Source organism: Propithecus coquereli, unplaced genomic scaffold, assembly GCF_000956105.1.
Source record: "Propithecus coquereli isolate 6110/MARCELLA unplaced genomic scaffold, Pcoq_1.0 Scaffold56, whole genome shotgun sequence".
Classification (NCBI taxonomy): Eukaryota; Metazoa; Chordata; class Mammalia; order Primates; family Indriidae; genus Propithecus; species Propithecus coquereli.
The window spans coordinates 6,309,680-6,331,364 of NW_012151507.1; the positions used below are offsets into that span (position 1 = coordinate 6,309,680).

At 41.3% G+C, this 21,685-nt stretch overlaps 1 protein-coding gene across 1 annotated transcript; it reads right to left on the minus strand.

Moving 5' to 3' along the window:
• Positions 1 to 2,364: 2,364 nt before the first annotated feature.
• Positions 2,365 to 21,304, minus strand: TNFSF4 (tumor necrosis factor (ligand) superfamily, member 4). Its single transcript, XM_012657753.1, has 4 exons — positions 21,165 to 21,304; positions 10,938 to 10,959; positions 4,399 to 4,438; positions 2,365 to 2,708 (listed from the first exon to the last, which is right to left on the minus strand). The coding sequence occupies exons 1-4, from the start codon at positions 21,302 to 21,304 to the stop codon at positions 2,365 to 2,367; spliced, it is 546 nt and encodes a 181-aa protein (XP_012513207.1).
• Positions 21,305 to 21,685: the final 381 nt, after the last annotated feature.

Sequence of the window (21,685 nt, forward strand, 5' to 3'; positions counted from 1 at the left end):
GAAGAAAGCAGGATCCAGAAATGGGGAATTATTTGCCAGAGGTCACTTGGCTAGTTAATGACCGAATCAAATTTAGAATTCTGATCTCCTGACTTTTCACTCAGTTCTCTTTCCACAAAACTCTGCCACATATGGAGAAGGGTTAATTATTCCTTTGAAAGACAAGACTTAAAGGGATTGCGACACAGCAAACATTCATTTTGATGGGTGGAAGGTGGAGGAGGGAGGCTGGTGCAGAAATAGCCCTGTGCGGCTGAAGGAGGCCGGCAAGGGAAGAGCAGGCCAGGTGTACCCACCTGGCCACCTGTGAGGAAGGGCCATGGCGCCGAACACAAGCACCCCACACAACAATTATGCTTAGGCCTGGCGTGTGTACTGCACCTCTATGAGAAATATAGACGGAAATTCCAGACTTAAAAAAGTAAACACGCATTTTTTTAAATATTACTTATAGTCATAAACATTTTTTTTTCAGCTATCACTCCAGAGTAACTACAACTTTGCAGATCATAGTCAAAAACAAAAAAAGTAAACTACACACACACACACACACACACACACACACACACACACACAAATCTTATGAGTAGCCAAGACAGATGTCACAGAATATCCTGCTCAAAATAATTCATGTAAAGCATTTCGCCCAGTGCCTGGTCCACAGTAGGTGCTTCATAAATGTCTATCTACAATTATAACTGTGTGAGTGGCTTGGCAGCCACTCAGAGCTGAATTACTCTTACCTTATGCACAATTTCTTTTATTTAGCAATTTTATTTAGCTTCTTTCCATAACAGATTAAAATAGAGGGGTGGGAATGTAGTTGGAGATAGATACTTAATAGAAATAGAAAACTGTATCAAACAGATAGAAATAGAATCCAAATGTAATGGAGACCATTTGGTGTAAGGGTGAACGGCCCCCCCACCTCTGGAGGTCCTAGAGATAATCATCATACTGCAACACAGAACAATTCCTATGGTGACACAGAATCATCCAGAAAGATTCTATGACGTGTTGTGTCCTCTATTTAAAATGGCAAGGAAACATGTGCTACAATTTTTTCTTAAATTATCAAAAATTTACATTTGTAAAAGTTTTGACATAGAGAAGCTACAAATTATCTGGAAATAATGGCATTTGTCCACAATGCCATAAGCATGATACATTATACCAAGTTAAAGGGGTACATTTAAGCTAAACATAAGAAAATCCTTTTCTCTCGAAGCCTTAGTATTGCCTGGTCCTAGGTCCTTCTAGTTTCAGTCATCAATGTGAGATAATAGGTGGTATTATGGTATTTCTAGACAGAGATCATTATTTTTCATAAGGCACAATAGCTTCTTAGTACCATTTGACAATAAATTGTATTTGATAATACAATCACTTCATTTCTTGAAACCAGCAATGTGGTATGTGTGTACAAGACACAGTGCTGAGTGTGTATCTCAGCACAGGCAGGAGGATGAGCATGTGTTGCTTTGCCCATCTGTGGCAAAGAATGTGTTCTCCTCCCCAGACTGTTAAAATCCTTATTGACTTTTACCCTGAGAGGTCCAGTTCACTGCCATTCTACGCAATAAAGATAAGCCTCGCAATAAATTGTCTCACTCTCCCTGTATAGAAAAATCTCTCTCTGTTTTCCTTAAGTCACTCATTAGATTTTCACAGCATCATATCCCCAGGATGGTTCTCTGAAGAGAAATTTCTATTAAGTACGTTCGGAGGCCAGAAAAGCAAACTTGTAAAGAACAAAGCCACAGTGCACAGTATTTCTTGGGTGACTATCTTCAACTCCTGATTTTCACAAGCTGATTTTCCTTTTGAACTCCCACCCAACGAGGGAGTTTAAATTCAGGCAATTTGCAAACTGCAACCAGCGAACCTTGGAGAGGCAGCTTGGCTCCCAGGGGTTCACGCCACCTTTGGCAGATTCACAACCCCTCCTTGCTCCTCTTCATTTTGACAATGCCACACACACGTCAGATTTCCAGCAAATGGTAGTCAAGTGCCATTTTCCATGACATAAGTTTATTATGACAATCACCTGACCAACAGAAACAATGTGTCTTAAAAAAGAGGCACCCATCTTCCGTTTCTCACAAAGGTGCCTAGTGGGCTTGAGGCGGTCATGGGGGACGAGGGTTAGGTAATTTAGAAGACATAAGGATAAATAAGGTTAAGTAGTATGTAAGTTTTAAATATCCCTGAGGGGGTGGGGGTGTGGGCAGGATCTGCTTCTGGTCACATCCCACGTGGCCGAGCTGGGACAACTCCTTCACTCGCAAGGAAGAGTCCGTGTCCTGTCCAACCCCAGCTTGGTGCTCATGCTGGTGCCTGGTTTAAGGTCCTGTCGTCAGACCCTCAGTGCGCACAGAATTCACCAGGATTTTGATGGATGAGAATCAATTCCCCACCATTTGCATAGAGGCTGTCATAGAAGGTACTGGTCACATTCAAGTAGACTTTGTCTTTGAAAGCCAGTGAGGCCACCATAATGGAGTTGACAGACCTGATCTTGCTCAGGACCAGGAGGGGTCTCTGACCCTTCCGGTAATGAAGGCTGACGTTGACCTCCTGGGAGAAGTAGGCCTTCAGGGAGATGAGATAAAACCCATCGCAGTTGATGATGACTGAGTTGTTCTGCACCTTCATGATATCATCCTTGTTCTGGGATGTAAGGATGAAACCTTTCTCCTTCTCATACTCTAGGGAGGGTAGGGAAAGAATTTAAAAAAAGAAAAGAGTGAAAAAAGAGTGATTCCTAAGCACAGCACTGGGCAACAATCTTCCAATACTTCTGAAACCAGGTGAAGAGAGAGGGACAGGAAGAGATTTGGAAGAGAGTAAAAGCACGAGAGTGCTGTTTCTACCTGTGGGGCGGAATCTGCTTTACCAGCGAAATGCAAGAAGCAAAACTAACAGTAGCCAAGAGAGTCTCAGATGGGCTGGGATTCAGGAGCTGAGAGGTTATAGCAATTGTCACAACAGACCTATGGCAGGAAAGGTAGCTTCAAGGTTTCCCTGAATTTTAGAACAGGGAGGGGTTGGCAACTTCGGTGCTTCCTTTCTTGCTTAGTGATGGACTGCGGCATAGGATGGCAGCAGTGCCCGCTGCCCTGGTCCTGTACGCTACCTCCACTTTGAAGCTTGACTCAAAGTAACTGCTTCAAACTGTTCCCTATCGCCTCTCCAACTGACCCTGAAATGCAAATTTTCCACATCCTCCCAGGCATTGGATTTACCAACAGCATTCACTACTGGCCTTTGCCAGCTGTCATTTAAGCTTAATAATGCAACTTAGCACAGAATGTCTGTGGGCTCAGGGTGGGCTCAGTAAGATGCAGGCAGAAGAGCTCAAGGACACAGACTTGCTTCTCCCTTCTATCTCCTATTGCTAATTTATTCTGGAAGGTACCTTGGGAAAAGTTGCTGTCACAGGAGAAAGAAAAGAAGGAAGAAGAAAAGGAGGCAAAGTGATAGCTTTGGTAGCTTTGTGCAGGGCCATTCTAAACGCAAGCCAGAGCCTAAATTTCTTTTATTTACGTATCAGCCCCAATATCATCCAAATGGTCAGGCAGCCACGTCTTGAGCACATCCTATTCTGGCCCATGTTCCTTGGTGATGGGAAGGAATTGGTTCTCATTATTGGTCATAATTCAGTAATCCTAGCCTTATACCAGTTCCAGGGAGCATACTTTGAATTGAAAATGAGGACCATTTATGGAGGGCAAGAGATACTTCCCTTCAGGCTCAGGAGAACTTAATTTAAAAATGCATATTCAAGAGGGGAGTGGGGAGGAGGGGATGGGTATATGCACACACAAAGAGTGTGATGCGCACCATCTGGGGGATGGACACTCTTGAAGTTCAGACTTGGGGGGGAAGGGGGAAAGGCAAAAAAAAAAAACCAAAAAACCGGAACCCCAAAAAAAGCCGAAAAAAAAAAAAATGCATATTCATAGAGAAACCCCTTATCTTCCTACCAAGGACTTCCCCCAACTCTCATTGAGGTATAATTTTGTCCCAGAATAGAATTGGCGGGACATAATGTGTCTCAGCATCAGACAGACTTATAAGAAGTAAAGCTTTAGTTTCTTTAGCTGGAAAATGAGAATAATTCCTACTCAAAGGGTTCCTAGGAGGACTAAGTGAGACACATAAAGTAATTAGTACAGAGAGAAGCACATATATGCTAACTAATTATTCCCCCTTTCTTCTTTGTAAGCTTTTGTCCCTAATGAAAATAATATGCAGGCTGCAACAATTCTGGGATTTAATTGGAATTTAATTCCTTCCCTAAGGAAAAGGAGAGGTCTGGATTCTGGAGGAAGTTGAGAGACTGAAGAGAAGATTCTTTCAAAAATATGAATCAATTAAACTTTTCGCAATACTTACTGGTAAATTGCACTTTGATACTTTGAATTGGAGGGGGCACCTGAGGGAGGAAAAAAGACATATTTTTAGAAGAAAAAAAAGTGAACAAATGGAATTGGCAAGTCATGTCCAACAAAGCCTGTAGAGGGAAAGACTTGGCTTTTTCTGTGAAGATTGGACCCAGACTTCCTACATGGCTTTTCCGTATCATCTCTTAAGATAAATGAGGACTATTCTGCCCTTTCATGCAAGCATCTGAGATACGTCTTCATTTCTGCCAAACTCTTCTTTGGCATATTGTTTTTACTCACTGAGTCCCAACTTCCCATCTTGGATAACAGAGCACTTAATGATCATCTTGTTAATGACGCCCCTTTCAGTGTGGAGATTCCTTCATGGAGAACGCTGTGACCAATCAATCCATCATGGCCACAGATTCCTGAATGCACTAGGAGTGAGTTCTGGAAGCTTCCTGCATTCTTGTTCTTTCCCTGTAATACAGGAGTAAGAGCATCTCCTATTTCCAGGGGACAGAGCCTATAAATACTGCTCTAATCCTTCAGAGTTCAATAGATTTGGGTGTAGCTTTTTTTTTTTTTTAACATTTGGTCTTTCCCTTCTCTACGACAGCTTGAAAAACCTAACTGGAACCAAGTCAGTACTTAATAGCAAGAAAAGAAGTAAAACAGTGAAGAGAGGAAGCCTGGTGGATAAACTGTTCATAGTAATGTGGTAGTTAAAAGAACAAAGAAGTTCAACAGGAAGCCAACTCCGAGATCTATTAAGTTAAAAAAAAAGGGGGGGGCAGAATCATACATAAAATATATGGCCATTTGTGCTAAAAAAAAACCAATAATAATGCTTGTTTGGGCATTGACTGTATCTGAAAGGATACACAAAACACTGGTTGCAAATGTTGCCTCTGGAGAAAGGAATTGAAAGCCTGAGGCCAGGAGTAGAAGGGACCCTTACTTTTCATGGTCTACTTTTTTAAATTAATTTTGTACCATATTCCTGTATTACCTACTAAAAAAGGAAACAGAAAAAAATGGCTATCGTGCCTGCCAAGAACAACAGCTCTCAGTTTTGGCAAGGCTATTTTTGGCAAGATGTCCTGACCAAAGGTGTGGGGGCGAGGGGGAGGGAATTTGTTTTCATGCCCTGGGTAGTGGAAATCCTGCTCCCCACTCTCCTGGCACACTGGTAGCCTTAGTCAAGTGGAGGGCACTGGGCACTGCCCACACGTGTGAGGACTCCCTTCTTTCCCTTGCAAGTATTAATATAATCGCAAGCCTTACCAAGCTGAAAACAGCAGGCAGCGTGGGAAGAAGAGAAAGCCTTTCTGAGTCCTGCCAATGGCTAGACTGCAGGAACAATATTATTAGTTCAATGAGCTACAAACATGAAGAGAGGTGTTAACTTGGGGTAGAAACGGGATTGTTTAGCTGTCTTCCCTCCATGTACTGTTTGTGGCAGCTGAATTAGTGTCCTTCGTGCTTAAGGCAATGATCTGGAAGAAGACCTGTCAAAAGGCAGATTACCCCATAACCATAATCCCGTGAATAAACAAATGTCCCCACCGCTCTCTGGGCCAGTTGTGCCAGTATGAATTGCCAGCTGCGGGAGTTAGAAGCAGCCTGTGGAGCAGCACAGGGAGCACGGGGCTCAGCATGCAGCCACCTGGGTTCTAATGCCGGGCAGGCAGGTACTGTGTCATCTTACACAAGTTTCATAATCTCCCCAGATGTCAATTTCTCATCTTTAAAAATCACTAGAATATTGCAGGCATCCCTTTCAGCACTAACTTTCCATCATTTAGATTTTAAAAGTTGCAACTTTCAGTCAATTTTAATAAAAGAGTAAAAGGCGGGCACGGTGGCTCATGCATGTAATCCTAGCACTCTGGGAGGCAGAGGTGGGAGGATTGCTTGATGTCAGGTGTTCGAGACCAGCCTGAGCAAGAGTGAGACCCCGTCTCTACTAAAAACAGAAAAAATTAGCTGTAGTCCCAGCTACTTCAGAGACTGAGGCAGGAGGATCTCTTGAGCCCAGGAATTCGAGGTTGCAGTCAGCTACAATGATGCCACTGCCCTCTACCCAGGGCAACAGAGTGAGACTCTGTCTCAAAAAAAAAGAGAGAGAGAGAGAGAAAACATGAAGCTTCCTCCTTTGAGCTCCCTGATTTAAAAGCCCTTGTGATTTGATCATTTTGACTGATTTTGCAAAAATCTCCAAAAGTTGCCTGCAAACTGAAAAAATTTCTCAACTTTTTGAAGTGATCTGATAAAGTAGGGGTGGTGGTGACCAAACAGACATCCTCTAGGACCAAGATGCTGACAGGCAGGGAGAAAACACATGTGACTTCCTCTCTGCCTGAGTCTAGAGTTTCAGTAGATCAACTTCCTTCAGGTTGATCTACTGGAAGCCCCCGTCTCAGACATCTTGTTCCTTCTCCTGAAGGTCACCCAGGGCTAGAAATTTGCATATTCTCAGAAGTCTCTTACTAGCATCAATACTGTCAACTTTAGACAATGTTGCAAAATAGAAAAAGACGGTCCTTCCTCTTGCTCCCTGCTCTTCCACCATCTTCCCCTTCATCCTCCATATCTGATTACCTCATGCTGACACTCCACGGCCCAGAGACACCCCCACAGTGCCCAAGTCAAAGCCCTGCACGGCCTGGCTCCGACCTCCTTGTCAAGCTTTATTACCACACACATCCTTCCTGCATCTTATGATCTAGCCAACTATTTGCTCTGATCTCCTTGCCCTTAGACAGAGAGCCCAGTAGGATAAGACAAGGAGCGTAGGCTTTGGAGTCAAACTCAGTTCAAACTATGACTTCTCTGGTTTTGGGAATTGGGAAAAGTTATAGCATTTCTTAGCTTTAGCTTTCATACTTGTGAAAATAAGGCATCATACTATCATTGGAATGTTCCAGGAGATGACTGAGAAGTTTAGCTAAGATAACTTAAAGCACCCAATAGTTTGCCTGACACATGGCAGGTGTTCAGAAAAATGCTAACTTCCTTTGTTCTCTCCACCAAGAATGTGTCTTTCCATCTGTTTCTGCCCATCAGAATCTTACTACCTTCAAGGCCTAAATCAAATCTTTGATCTTTTGTTTCTGTACTCCCATAGCAAGTGTTTAAAAATCACTCTGTTCACACAGATGTTTATAGCAGATTTGTTCATAATTGTCAAAACTTGGAAGCAGCCAAGATGTCCTTCAGTAGTTGAATGGATAAATAAACTGTGATATGTCCACACAGTGGAACATTACTCAGCACTAAAAAGAAAGGAGATATCAAGCCATGAAAAGACATGGAAGAAGAATCTTAAAAGCATATTATTATACGAAAGAAACAAATCTGAAAAGGCTACATACTACATGATTCTAACTATATGACATTCTGGGAAAAGTGAAACTATGGAGACTAAATGATCAGTAGTTGTCAGGGGTCAGGAGATGGGGGAGGGATGAATAGTTACAGCGTGGGGGTGGGGGGTTAAGATAGTGAAACTACTCTGTATGATACTATAATGGTGGATACGTGCCATTGTACATTTGTCAAAACCCACAGAATGTACACCACCAAGGGTGAACCTCAATGTGAATAAAAAGAAATCACTCTGTTGACTTACAATACTGCCAAGGGACACAAAATTTATCTCTCCTGCTTAGACTACTTAGCTGTGTGACTGGTAAAATTGCATTTACCTTGCTCATTTTTAGTTTCTTTATCTATAAAATGGAGATATTAAAAATATGTAACTCAGAGGGTTGTTATAAAGTTTAAATGAGATAATGTATGTGAATGATCAGCACCTGGCATGGAACATTGTAAGGAATTGACAAATGTCAGCTATTATTTTTGGATGCGCGTGGAAGACAAGATCCATGTTGTGTTCATAATTTACTCTGTTTAATACTATGTAAGCTTTATATGTGACAGCACAATGAAGGAATGCATAAAAGAAAAAAAAACAAAGACTAACAAAATTATCAAATCAGCCTTCTGACTCTCTGTATCCCAGAGAAACAATACAAAAGAATCTGGGCTTCATGAAAAAGGTTGCCAGAAAACAATCAGAAGATACTTGGTCTACTCACATACACAAACTCAGTGTTTTGCATATCAGCAAAAGCAAAATCCCCAGATGTTCTCCAGATACTAAAATAGAAAACATCAAAGGGTCAGGAGGGTTTTCAAGTAAGCAGAACCTATAGAATAAAGCTTCTTCAGTCTGGAAAGCTTGAAGAGCCCACACCATCCTCAAAGATGAAATGCAAACCCCTATAAGTATCCACGTCACAATTGAAGTACATCTGTGAAATTTGAATGAAATGGTCTTAGAAGCATGAAAGAGTATAAAGGGAATTATCTTCTACTTGAACATTATATCTTACAGATGAAGAAATTAAGGCCCACAGAAATGAAGGGATTATAGAATTCCAGTATAATTCTCATTATACCACACAGGTAATTTTTTTTTCACATGCAAATTTGAAGTTAGGAGAAACTGGTATGAAGACTTCATTAATATTCTATTCCTTGTATCCACTTCAGTACTAACCTTGGAAAAGAGAAGTTGCCACACAGCAGATTGGCAATGACCTCATCATGAGAACACACGGGGAGAGCCCAGTGTGCAGGCTTCCCTTCTGGGTTTCAGGGCTGCCATAAGTGACGTCAAAAAAAGAAAAAAAAAACACAAACAGGAACAACCAAGTACCCACTTGGCAAATATGGACTATTTGAATAACTGACTGAATAGTGTGCAAGTATCATGATGCAGCAGGAAGGTCTGCAAACCCAGTGATTCTTAAACTCTAACGTGCATTAGAATCTCCAGAGAAACTTGTTATTAAAAAAAAAAAGTGCAGATAGCCAACCAGCTTATTCCCAAAATTCTGATTGGAAAGGTTTGGGTGGATCTAGGAATCTATATTTTTATAATACAAGCATCCAAGTTTCAGACTTGAAAAGCGCTGCATGTGAAAGTCTGAAGATCTAAATCCAGAGAATGTATCTCCAACCATGCTCTGTGCAAAACCCATGCCTGTCCCAAAGCTGCTGCTCAAGAAACATTTGCTCTACCATTGGTATTATTCAGTAGTTGAATGAATAATATGCTTGTCATATTATTTGGTGGTTTGATTAGAAATAGCACCAACAATTACTGAGTACCTACCATGCAGCAGGCATTACACTCAACTCTCAGAACATAAAGGGATAGAACACACAATCCTTATTTTTGACAAACTTGTATGTCAGTCTGTAAAATATTAATAGTTCCTCTATATAAAAGTTTGAGTAAACACCAACATGTAATATATTTCATAAGGTTCCAAAGAACAGAAAAATCACCATAGGCTTTGGCAGCACAAGGAGGAAAGACATAGACTTAGGACTTGAAAGAAAGAGAAGACTCAAGTAGGCAAAAGACATTCTATAATTAGCTGAAGGAAAGGTCTAGAAACAGGGTCATTCTTGGTGTATTCAAGAAAAATAATAAAACCTTATTGAGAACTTACAACATGCCACATACTGTTTCAAATTCATTGCCTCATTTGCTGCTCAAAATAATCCTGTGAATTAAGGATAATAATTACCCATGTTTTACAGACAGGAAAATGAGACTCAGTGCTGTTTAGAACTTGCTCAGGAACACACATGTATTAATTTGAGTTTAATTGAATCCCAGAGTCATGATAATTTCTCTTTATCCTATACTATCTTAAGAGTAAAGAAACCAAGGAAAGCATTTATCTGAGGGTCGAAGATGAATTTGAATTATTTTCAAATACTAATTTTTGTATAGTTGTCAAAATACTCAGATATATCTCAAATATCCAGAAATTCTTCTCTGGAAAAAACTCCTCAACAAACTCTACAGGGTTTTCTGTGTAGGTCAGGTTGGCAAAGTCATTAGTTGTGCTCTGCTTAGGTGCAACTGTCCCGGCAAGGTGCTGCCGATGCAGGCCATGGACAAGCCCAAAGTAGGTTCTGCAAATCATGCTGCAAAGAAGGGTCAGAATTAGGTCCTCTACTGGTTGCTCTCAGGACTTTGAACACTGGGCTGTCCAAAGACATAGATGCAAAGTATCTGATATCTATCTGGTGTTTATCCAGCAGCCTGTACTGTGTTTCCAAGAAGGTGATACTTGTTTCAAGAGCTCATCTTTGGAGAGTGTGAACCTCTAATTCTGACTCACTAGGATGTGGCATGGGGCTTTTACCTTATACTCATTTGGCATTTGTCCTGGAGAGGAGTATCAGTGGCAGGAGTGAATGATACTCATCAAGCATGACACCAGGAAGTGGGCTCTGCACTCACTATGTGGGCCTTGCCATCCTCACTTGATACCAGGCCACAATGTCAAGATTCTGCTGGAGGGTGGGGGTGGGATGTGAGCCAGTGGAGGAGGGTGGGGAAACAGATCTGTGATGGGGACTCTCCGGTTTACCACACCACCTCCACTGGACCTGAACCTCTCCTCCCCCAACCTTGAGTCTCATGTCAATCAGAGATCTGAGAGATCATGAAGGTATGACCTCACAAACTCTCAGGGTGTGGCTCAAGGGATCTCAGAAAAGGAAGGTGGAATTTTTCACATTTGCCCACTGCAGTAGACTGAGAGGGTAGACCTTCATCCTGGTAGCTGAGGTCTGTACTCAATGGAAACGGCCCCCTTACAAAGGGATGCACCTCCACTTCTGATCAGAGACATTCAGAACCCCACCCAGAACCAGGAAGAGGAAAAATGGGCAAAAACTGGTTTTTTGGCCAAGGAGTCTTCCATATTCAGAAAAACTTATCCCAAAAGTTATATTTCTTAGAAACAAAGAAATGTGGCTTGAAATCCTTGTTGAATAAAGAGTTTATTGGAATTTAACGAACACAAAGAGAAGCCATTTCACTTGTCACCTAAAACCTTCTCTTTCTCCATGCCCACCCCTGACTGTCTTTGCTGGTACCTTTTCCCTGAAATCTCTCTCTTACTCTCCACCTTTCTGCCCACTACACAGCCTGAGTGATATCCCAATAGCCTCCTCTCTCTAACCACTTCTACTCTTTTTGATAAATATCCTTAGTAATGGCTGTATGAGTCTTCCCTCAGAAAGGCCTCCTCCTGTCTATCTCAGAGAACATCAACTATAGTTTTATCATCCCCAATACTGAGCAATTGACAGATATCTAAGAGGCATCTCAGATATTTAGGTAAACAACCAAATCAACCAAAAGCGTCCATGTGACATGAACAACGCTTCAAAATTATGTGATTAACCTAATACGCCAACTCTTTATGTTTTCAAGGGGAAGATTTTCTTATACCTGGGTTTCCCTTTCTGCATTAATTGAGGAAGACCTTAAAATACACTGACAGAGGGATCTACCAAAGCATTTCTGAGAGCTCCCTCCCTTATCTCAGTGATTGGGTAAGTCTCCCCCATAATATGCCCATATCAGCTTAGTCACTAAGCAGCTAGTCTTCTAAACTAGAAGGGTAGGTTTATAACATACCCACTGCATTACCATACCTCCTACCACGTCTCAAACTAACGACACTCAGTAAATAAACATTTGCTGCGTTTAAGGCGGAACTTGGTCCCTTAAGCCATGCCTGGACCTTCACCAGTGGCTGCATGATCACATAATATCTGACACTGGCTCTAGTCAACACCAAATATTGCTCAAGTTTTTTTAAATTGTTCCATTCATCCTTGAATACAAAGAAAGTAGCAGAATTATTATAGTCAATATCTCTCTATTTGAAATCACTCATTCCCCATCTCATTTGGTCTATAAAAAGGAGGGAATATTGTCCTGAGAAGTCAACCTAGTAGTGTGAACAAGGAATTGGGCTGGGAGCGGGGATACCTGTGTTCTGTTCTTGGGCCAGAAGTCCTTTCCCTTCCCCAGCTTCTATTATCCTCATCTCAATGTTCAACCTCAATTAAGATGATTGAAATAAAGTGTCTAAGGATATTTCTATTTCAGAGATTAAGCAAATCACAATATTCAAAAGAGAAATCTCAAGAATTGAGTGATAAGAAGACCTTCTGAACAGAAGATCTTTTCAACATAATGGACCCCTTTGCTGTAACAAAAGCGGCAGGACTCCTGCTCCCCAAGGGCCTCCCTCTGAGGGTAAATGAGCAATCAAGATTATCCCTAGTGTTGTGTGTGCAGTGAAGCTCCGAGCCTCAGCTATGGGATGCGAGATAATCCTCAGCATGGGCTCTGATACAAACTGAGACTGATGACTGGTCAATTCCTCACAGAACAGCAGCGAGATGAGGATGATGGTGGTGAAAACGATAACAACATCATTTTAAACTAAAGCCTTCCTGTTAATTAATGGAAGAGAAACCAAGCACCTAATGCAAAAGAAAAGTATGTTCATGTTATAATCCCAATTGAGAGACTAGGTATTGAACCTGGTGAAGAAGTTTCCGTGAAACTTCTTATTGGATAACGTACTCTACTTGGTTATCCAGGGCTTATCATATTCTACTGCTTGTTTAACTTCCTCCTTTCCCTATTGGGTTGCAAACGCTGGGAGGGCAAGGAGGACAACATCTAGTTTGCTCATGCTTGTATTCTCAGTGCCGGATAGGTAACTGATGTTCTATAAATATTGTTGAATATATAAATGAATAAATAATTTGCAGTGGGTGAATAGTGTCCCCCCAAAATTCATGTCCACTTAGAACCTCAGAGTGTGACCTTATTTGGAAATAGGGTCTTTGCAGATGTAATTAGTTAATTAGTTAGGTGGGCCCTAAGTCCGATATGACTGATGTCCTTAGAAGACAAGGAGAGGACACACAGAGATACACACAGAGAAGACGGCCATGTGAAGATGGAGACAGGGCTCCATGGGAGTGATGTGCTACAAGCCAAAGGACACTGAGCATTACTGGAAGCCAGAAAAAAGCAAGGACAGATTCTTTTCTACAGCCTTCAGAGGGGGCATGGCCCTGCAGACACCTTGATTACAAATTTCTATTCTCCAGTGCTGTGAGAGAATAAATGTCTGTTGTTTTAAGCCACCCAGTTTGTATTAATAGTAATTTCTTACAACAGCCCCGGGAAACTACTGCATGGGTGAATAGGTATTTGCATGTAGTATGCAAATCACACTATCACATTAAAGTAATTCTGTGTCAGAGTCTGACAGAACTAGAAAAGCCCTGGGAGATTATATAGTCTAATCTCTTTTATTGTTAAAAAAAAAAAACAACTGGGCCTAGCTTGGTGGCTCATGCCTGTAATCCTAGCACTTTGCGAGACCAAGGGGAGGCGGGAGAATCGCTTGAGGTCAGGAGTTCAAGACCAGCCTGAGCAAGAGCAAGACCCCGTCTCTACTAAAAACAGAAAAAATTAGCCAGGCATGGCAGCACACATCTGTAGTCCCAGCTACTCGGGAGGCTGAGGCAGGAGGATTGCTTGAGCCCAGCAGTTTGAGGTTGCTGTGAGCTGGGCAGATGCCATGGCACTCTAGCCCGGGCAACAGAGTGAGACACTGCCTCAAAAAAAAAAAAAAAAAGAAGACTAGAGGAAAATAAGGCTCAGAGGGAGAATAAATGATTGAGCTAGTACCAGACTCCAGGTCTTCTTCCTCCTCTACAAACATGTCACACAAGCAATGCTTTGGTTGTTTTATAAAAATAACCTATAAGTATTATGTTATTGTTAAAGCTTCATTGATTGTTACCTATATTTGTGTAAGTAGATTTAAATCCTTTTTGAAAAAGAGTTTTTCTTTCCTTTGGAAGACATAAATTCTTCTTCCAATTTTTCTTCAAAAGCAACTGATGCCAGAAAAGGAAACAGATATTTAATACAGACAGCCAACATTCTTAAAGCTCAGAGTCATGGAGTCGTGGCTGGGTGTAACGGAAAGAGATAGGACTAGACTTTAGACTGGGTCTTAATTTCTAACCCTGACCTTTCTGTGTAAAACTAGTCAAGTCTCTATGCCTCAAATTTTCTCAATATAAAACTACACTTCCTTCGATCAAAGAAGTGAGGACAGAAGTAGAAAAAAGCTCTGCAAAAATGAGGGACTGTTATTACAATAGTACTTCGGGTGGTACCACTCAACCTCTCTGCCACCCACGCATACCAAAAAGAGCTTTGAGTTCAGTCTTCATTGGTACCACACACAGGGCCAGATTAATGCTTGTAGGGGCCTAGGAAGCTAAAAGCAGCAAGCATCCAACAATAAATTCATTCATTTATAAATGAATAAATAATTTTCCATGGGGTGAATAGTGTCCCCCCAAAATGCATGTCTACCTGGAACCTCAGAATGTGACCTTATTTGGAAATAGGGTCTTTGCAGATGTAATTAGTTAATTAGTTAGGTGGGCCCTAAGTCCAATATGACTGATGTCCTCAGAAGAAATTCATCATCCTCATCTCACTGCTGTTCCAGGAGGAATTGGCCAGTCATCAGACTCCGTTTGTATCAGAGCCCATGCTGAGGATTATCTCGCATCCCATAGTTTAGGCTCAGAGCTCCATCGCACACACACCACTAGGAATAATCTTGACCGCTCACAAGTAATTCAAAATATGTTTTACATTACTAAACTGTAAAAAACATGCTTTACAACTTATTTTATAACCCAGCAAGGTTTTTATATTTTCCCTTGATGACTGTTTTGATGCTTCTTTAAAAATTGTTGTCATATTAATTGTCATTTCCATCCTGATTTTTGTTTGACATTGTTTCACAGAGTTTCTAGGTTCATGCTCTGGCTGCCTGCAGGAGAGCCCACCCTGGGGGCATATCACCTAAATTCACTGGTGCACTCACTTCCTGACCTATGCAATACCTTGGAAATGAAGGCTTTCTATTCATAAGCTTTTATTAAACTAATATTAGAAGAATTAAAGTTTAGGTCTGTTTGTCCATCTTTCTGTTAGTCAGCATGTGTTCTTAAATAGTGCTTGCATGTTATCAAAGCTAGACAAATTTATGCAAATTAATGATCCCCCTAAGGTGCATTTCAGAATGAAAGGTCCACTGAAAAGAAAAAAAAAAAAAAAGATTTAGTTATGCCAGTCATACCTGCAACATTTCTAGTACTGTACACCAGACAACATGCATCTTATAAATCTTTTCTTCCTTATTTAGCAGCCAAGTCATTGGAGAATTGGATGAAATATATCCAAGTGAGGGGGAATAGAACCCATCTGAGCCATGTGCTGCAAGTGTGTAATTGTAGCTCTCTAAACCCCTTTCAGAAAGGCACTGAGCTACTTAACACTTCATATCCTCATAAATTCTCCCCTTCATTCTTTCTTTGCTCTCCAATGCAGCCATGACCTCTTAATTAAAAATCTATGTTAAAAAATAATAGCATGATTCCAAGGCATATTTTTTTAATTCTAAAAATTACAGTAGGGACGTGTATGTGTGCACGCACACATGTGTGCTAGTAAACATTTCAGTGGCAGTATGCTTATGGAAGCATATACATGAATAATAATAATAATTTTAGCATTTACAAAGCTCTGTGTCATTTGATCCTCACAAAAGCCAAATTCCAGTTTTGGAAATGATTAAACTGACGCTCAGGGAATTTTCTCAGGGTCACAGAGCTAAAAGTCTGGACTGAACCAGTCTTCTGGTTCCTGGCCCAGAGCACTCTCTTTTACGTCCCAATGACCCCCACCAAAACCTGAAACTGATGTTTTGTATTTTTGTGTAAGGAACTGTTTTAATTCCCTCATATGAAAAGCTGTGGCTATCAAAAGTACGAGTGACTACAAACGTAATACACAAGGCATAGGATGTTGGAGAATTCATTTTCAATCCAACTCTACCACGTATGTCATCTGCGACTATGGGGAAATAAATCTTTCTACTACGGTGGGTTTTTTCACTTGTTAAATAGTGATAACAACACTGTACATGGCTCCTCTAACCCAAATGACTCCAGAGTAACGTTAGTTTTCCATGAATGGAGAACTCCTGAAGTGGGGAGAGAGCTAGAGTTTCTGAGAGTGAAGGGCACAAAAGTGGTTCCTATTAAAAGAAATGGATTTGGAAGGGCAGAGTGGCCAGCCCCTCGGCAAGGCTGGGTCACAGCGAGGAGTAAGAGGTTACAGCCCTAGGCCGATAGCAAGACCTTTCTGTTCCTTTCCCAGCTCTCCTCAGTGTGTATTTGTGTCTGTGTGTGCTTACGTGTTGTGACATTTTCCAGCACAACCCGCATTCAAATCATTCTGTCCTATTTTGAGTACTTGGGTCAGAACATGTATCTGAATTTTTGCTTTAGAAAATCTCACTGTTTAAATAGTGAACAATATTAGGCCACTCGATACTGTTCATTCTCTCATGTGTGGATGAGCGCTTGACTGCCTGAGAATGGTTTTCTACTCTTGACTCTTCAGGAAAAGAGGCTGAACTCTCTAGAAAAGACACAGGAGAACGGTTAGCTTTGCTGTGGTGCCCCCTACTGCCGATGAGACTAGACTCACTTTCTGTATTTGCCAATATACAGACCACATAGGAGGAGCAAAATTTGGAGAAGCAACAATTTTGGTAATTGTTCCTGTATTTTCTTTGGCATAGAATGGGATGAAGCGTGTCCCCTCAGTGTAATTCACAAGGCCCTTTGTGATCTGCCCCCGCCTGGATTTGCAGCCTCATCGCTGTCGCTTTCCCCCAGGAACACTCAACTTCAGCTATTCTAAGCTGGCAGTTCTGCCCCCTCCCCGCCCACTCATCTGTTTATAGAATTTCGACTCCTTCTAACACCAGCTGAAGCAGTACCTCTCCCCAGGTTGTCCTGACTCTCCAGAAGGCTGAGGCAGCCCTCCGCCTCTTCTCGTCTTCCCATCGTCGCTTGAGTGTGTCGCCGCGTGTCTGTCACTCTTTTGCCCCCACCCTGCATCTTGACTGTGAGTTTAAGGAGTTTGAAAACCTTCTCCAATGAATGTTTGTATCCCCGGTGCCTCAAGTGGTACCTGGCGCAGGTAAACACTCATTGGAATGAATCTGAGTAAGGATGCTTTGATTGACAGTAGAAAGAACCCTAGTCTAGGAGTCAGGAGTTTCTGGCTAATTAGCTAAATGATCATGAGCAATTCACCTACCCTCTCCGGCTTTCTCTTTTCTTATCTGTAAACAGACTGTGTCTAATACCTGCTCAAACATCCAGTGATTCTATATGTTTTTGCCAATATCTCCTCTAAGAGCCTCAAAATACCTTATAACAAATCGGTTCAATACTTCAGATGTTTCCTTTTAATTCTCAAAGATTTGCTTATAAAAAGAAAACTCAAATGCATTTGAAATTATCTTATTTGTATGTCTGTCATCATGAAAAGAATTTCTAAAAACTTATTAGACTGCATAGAGACATTTAAATTTAGCTAATCTGAAACAAGATTTTTCAGGCAAACTCTTCTTTCTTTTGCTAAATGATACAACGAAAAGTCCAAGTTATAGCCTGAAACTTCATGAAGAAACTGTAAATTCTAATTCTGGCTCTCATTGATACAAAACTGGTGGAATCTAGACCTTTCACAGTGAGATTTGCTGACAAAATGTCACTAAAAGCCCTCATACAGTTAAGGGCTGTGATAAAGGTGATACAGATCTCGAAAGAGCCAGGCTTCAATAAAGCTTCTCACCTTAGAAGTCAGGTTTTTTCTGCCATTTTTCCCTAGCTGAAGTTCCAGGTAAGACTGGAAACCTGGCACTTTAAGTGGCGGTCCCAATATAATATCCAAACAGCATGTATTGGTTTGGGTGCCCAAAACAGTCAATTTTATAATCGTGTCATGAATATTCTTCTAGAGCATTCATTTTTCCCCTTTCTACATAACATGTTTTGCTAAATAACACAGAATAGGTTATTTATATATGTACAGAGTATGTAAGTATATATGTGTAAATTTGATTTCCACCAAGTCCCTTCTTAAGAGCAGGAAATCCATAAGCTTAAATATAAAAATCCATTAGCTCACATCTTGTTTCCCAAGTCTTCATACCCATTCTATGAATATACGAACTACATACTCAAGGGATATTGAGCTGGAAGAGATCTTACTGATCATCTGATGTAACCACCTCATGTTACAGATGAGAAAATCAAGGCCCAAAGAGGAAAGTGAATTATATGAGGAGTGGGTAAGGTCTTTTTCCCCAGCATCTCAAAAACAAAAGCTTATACTTTCCAAGACTTAACCCAGTGGGGAGAAAACAGAGGTTACTAAACAAACTTGAATGAAAGGAAAGTTGACTGCCAAAGGAGTTTCATAGCTATGTCTGTATTTACAGAGCCATCCATGCAGACACTTATTTTATAAAGCTAAAAATTAAAACTAAGACATAAGGAAAAAAGTATTATTATCTTCCAAATACCTTTCTCTTGCAATAGAAGAGATCCCATTTACTTGGGTAAATGATGAGCATTTCAGCTCTATTTGACCTCCAATACCCATCACCGTGACATTATGTCGTATAAAACTACAGGTTTGATTTGCACCAACACATCGACACCTCCCCCATCCTTCAATAATAATTCCAAATATTCTTGTAGATGAGTTCTAAAAAGTTACTAGTCTATGTCCACTTTTTCAATAGCTACTCTACAACCTTCTCTCTCTCTCTCTCTGACACACACACACACACACACACACACACACACACGCCAATGCCAACACTACCACAAACACTATTGGATCAGGTTCTGGGGAAAACACACACAACCCACAACTTGTCTATGCTATCCTTCCCATAATAAAGTGCAAATAATAAATATGAAATTAAATGTAAGGACCCATTGTGCCGCTCCAGGTCTTATAACAATATAAGAAATTACATTAGCTGAAATAGTCTAGCTAGAAATAAGAAAAAATAAAATAAAATTAATGTCAGTTAAAGAATTTCAAATATCTGAGCCAAAAAAAGTTTCTGTATCCAGAGCATATGGGAGCATGTTTCTCAAGCAAACAGCTCAAACATACCTTCAATGTCTTTGCTTCCATTTTTGCTCTAGGACTACAGAAAGCTAAATGTCTCCCAGAGATCAGCTCACTGTGAATCCTAGAGTCCTAGAAACCAGCACTCAGCTTTCCTTCCCACGGCTTTCCTTCTGTCCCAGAGTTGCTGGGTGACTTTCCAGAAAGGACCCCTCTTCTCACCACCCCTTGGGTACTGATGGTCTAAGTGGTCCCAGCCACTAGCGGGTACACATTTCTGTTTCACTTTTTGCTGTCTCCTCCTCAGAGCCCTTGTGCAATTGGTTGGCCTTCACTGGGGCCCTGTGTTCTGTCTTTTTATCATCCTGCAGTGTAAGGAAATATGTAACACTGTGGTTGTTTGAAAAAGCACACTCAGGGATCCCAGATGTGGTGAACGCACTCGACAGTTCTATTTTTGGTTACTCTCTTTGTTTTCTTCTTGGAAGAGCCTCATTCTCTTCTATGTCTTGGGCATCCTGCCATGGACACGTTACTCCGCCCCCACATCCTCTCCCCAAATCACCTATTTTAATTTCACCCAAAGGGCTCTGCATGGAGAAGTGAACTTGTGATGTGGGGAGGGGAGGATGGGTGTGTTGTTCTACTAACTGGTGGGCAGACCTGAGCGTGACACCAGCTACACTTCTGGAATTTGAGGACACGAGTACTCTCTGCGGTACAGTGATCACAACCACACACACTCCCACCAGCCTCCCTGCACTGAAAACCCCTATTTCCTGTAGGCAGAAACAAGCCCAGGCATTTGCCAGGACTATTCATCCTGGTTTAACTTGAGGTACTCAGTCTCTGAAATGACCATCAAAAATAAAAGTTCCTATTGTCTGATCATTATCAGGGAGAGCTTTTTCTAACCCAAAGCAACCAGCCAGGAAAACAAGAATCGGATTAGCCCCACACAGGAACGCTGAGTTGGTATAAACTTATTTTCTTTTCAGTGGCATCTCCTGCAGTGAAGAATATCCTTAAAGACCTAACCATGTTTGTATATCTGAGCCAGTGAATAAGGAAAAAAAATGTAAAAGGAAAAGCTGTGGGAGAAGAATAAAGAGCACAAAAAAATGGAAAGAATATTTTAATTAAGTGAGGAAAATACTAGAAAGATGATCACCTACTGCATGATGTATTGAATACAGTGGGAAAAAGACAAAGCGATGTCTTTAGGTTATGTTTGGTGGGAATACACTATGAGAACCAATATCTGAGTAAATCACTGGGGTAAATGGATGGACACGTAGGCTTGCGCACGTGTGAGCACACATCGCTGCCATTAAAATGCAAGGTTAGCTATTTTAAAGGAACGTAATATGGATACCTTCAGCATTCTTTGAAAAGCAAATCTCCTTGTATGTCTGTGGAGTTTATGAATATGAAGGGAAAGTGGAACTGGTCTCTTTCCTATTTCCTTTTTACATTAATTCTCTGATCACACACATGACTAGCAGAAGGGATAGACCACGTAAACCAGGGACTGAACGCTTCAAAGTGACAGCTCATAAAGGAATACCAGGATTCTTGCATTGCAAAGAAAAAGAAAAAAAAAATCTAGAAGCAGTGCCTGTCCCCTACCACCGCTACCGCTGAAAAGAAGGAAGGAAAGGAGAGACAGAAGGGTGTTTAACCACACTTTACAATCTCTGGGGGGAAGAGGGGGATGCGGGAGCTAAACAATTATGGCATCGGATTATTTTCAAGTGACTGTTTGCAGCTGCCGTCAGCACGAGCTGAAAGGAAAAAAGCGCCCAGTGGTGCATCTTACCTGAGGAGCAAACAAGTGCAGGCAGATGTACGCGAGGCACAGGAGCAGCCCCAGCCCCTGGATTGCAGAGGCCACCAGCAATAGCTTGCTCTTCTCGAATCTTGGCCTGGGCGTGTTTCCCACATTCTCAGCCAGGGGTTGGACCCCTTCCATCTTCACAATCTGGATGCAGGGAAGATGAAGATGCGGCAAAGGGAAACCTGGGGGAAGACGTTAGTCTTCCCCACAAAGGAGGAGATAAAGGCAAAACAAAGCCTATCAATCAGAAAATAGGCAAAGGTCCCAGGACCAGAGATAAAAGGCGATTGAAAGAGCACAGAAAACTCTCTCAGTTTTAACTCTGCAACTTTTGCAGGCAGGCGGGGGAACTTCTTTGTGACTAATCTGAATTTCCCCTTTACTTTCTTTCTTTTTTTTTCTCTGGGCTAACAGGGAGTTGTTTTTGTGGCATTCCAGTTCTGATTTGAGTGACTGTGAAATGACAGTCACAAAAGTGTGCTATTTTGTTAATTTCTCATTGCACCAGTAACAAAT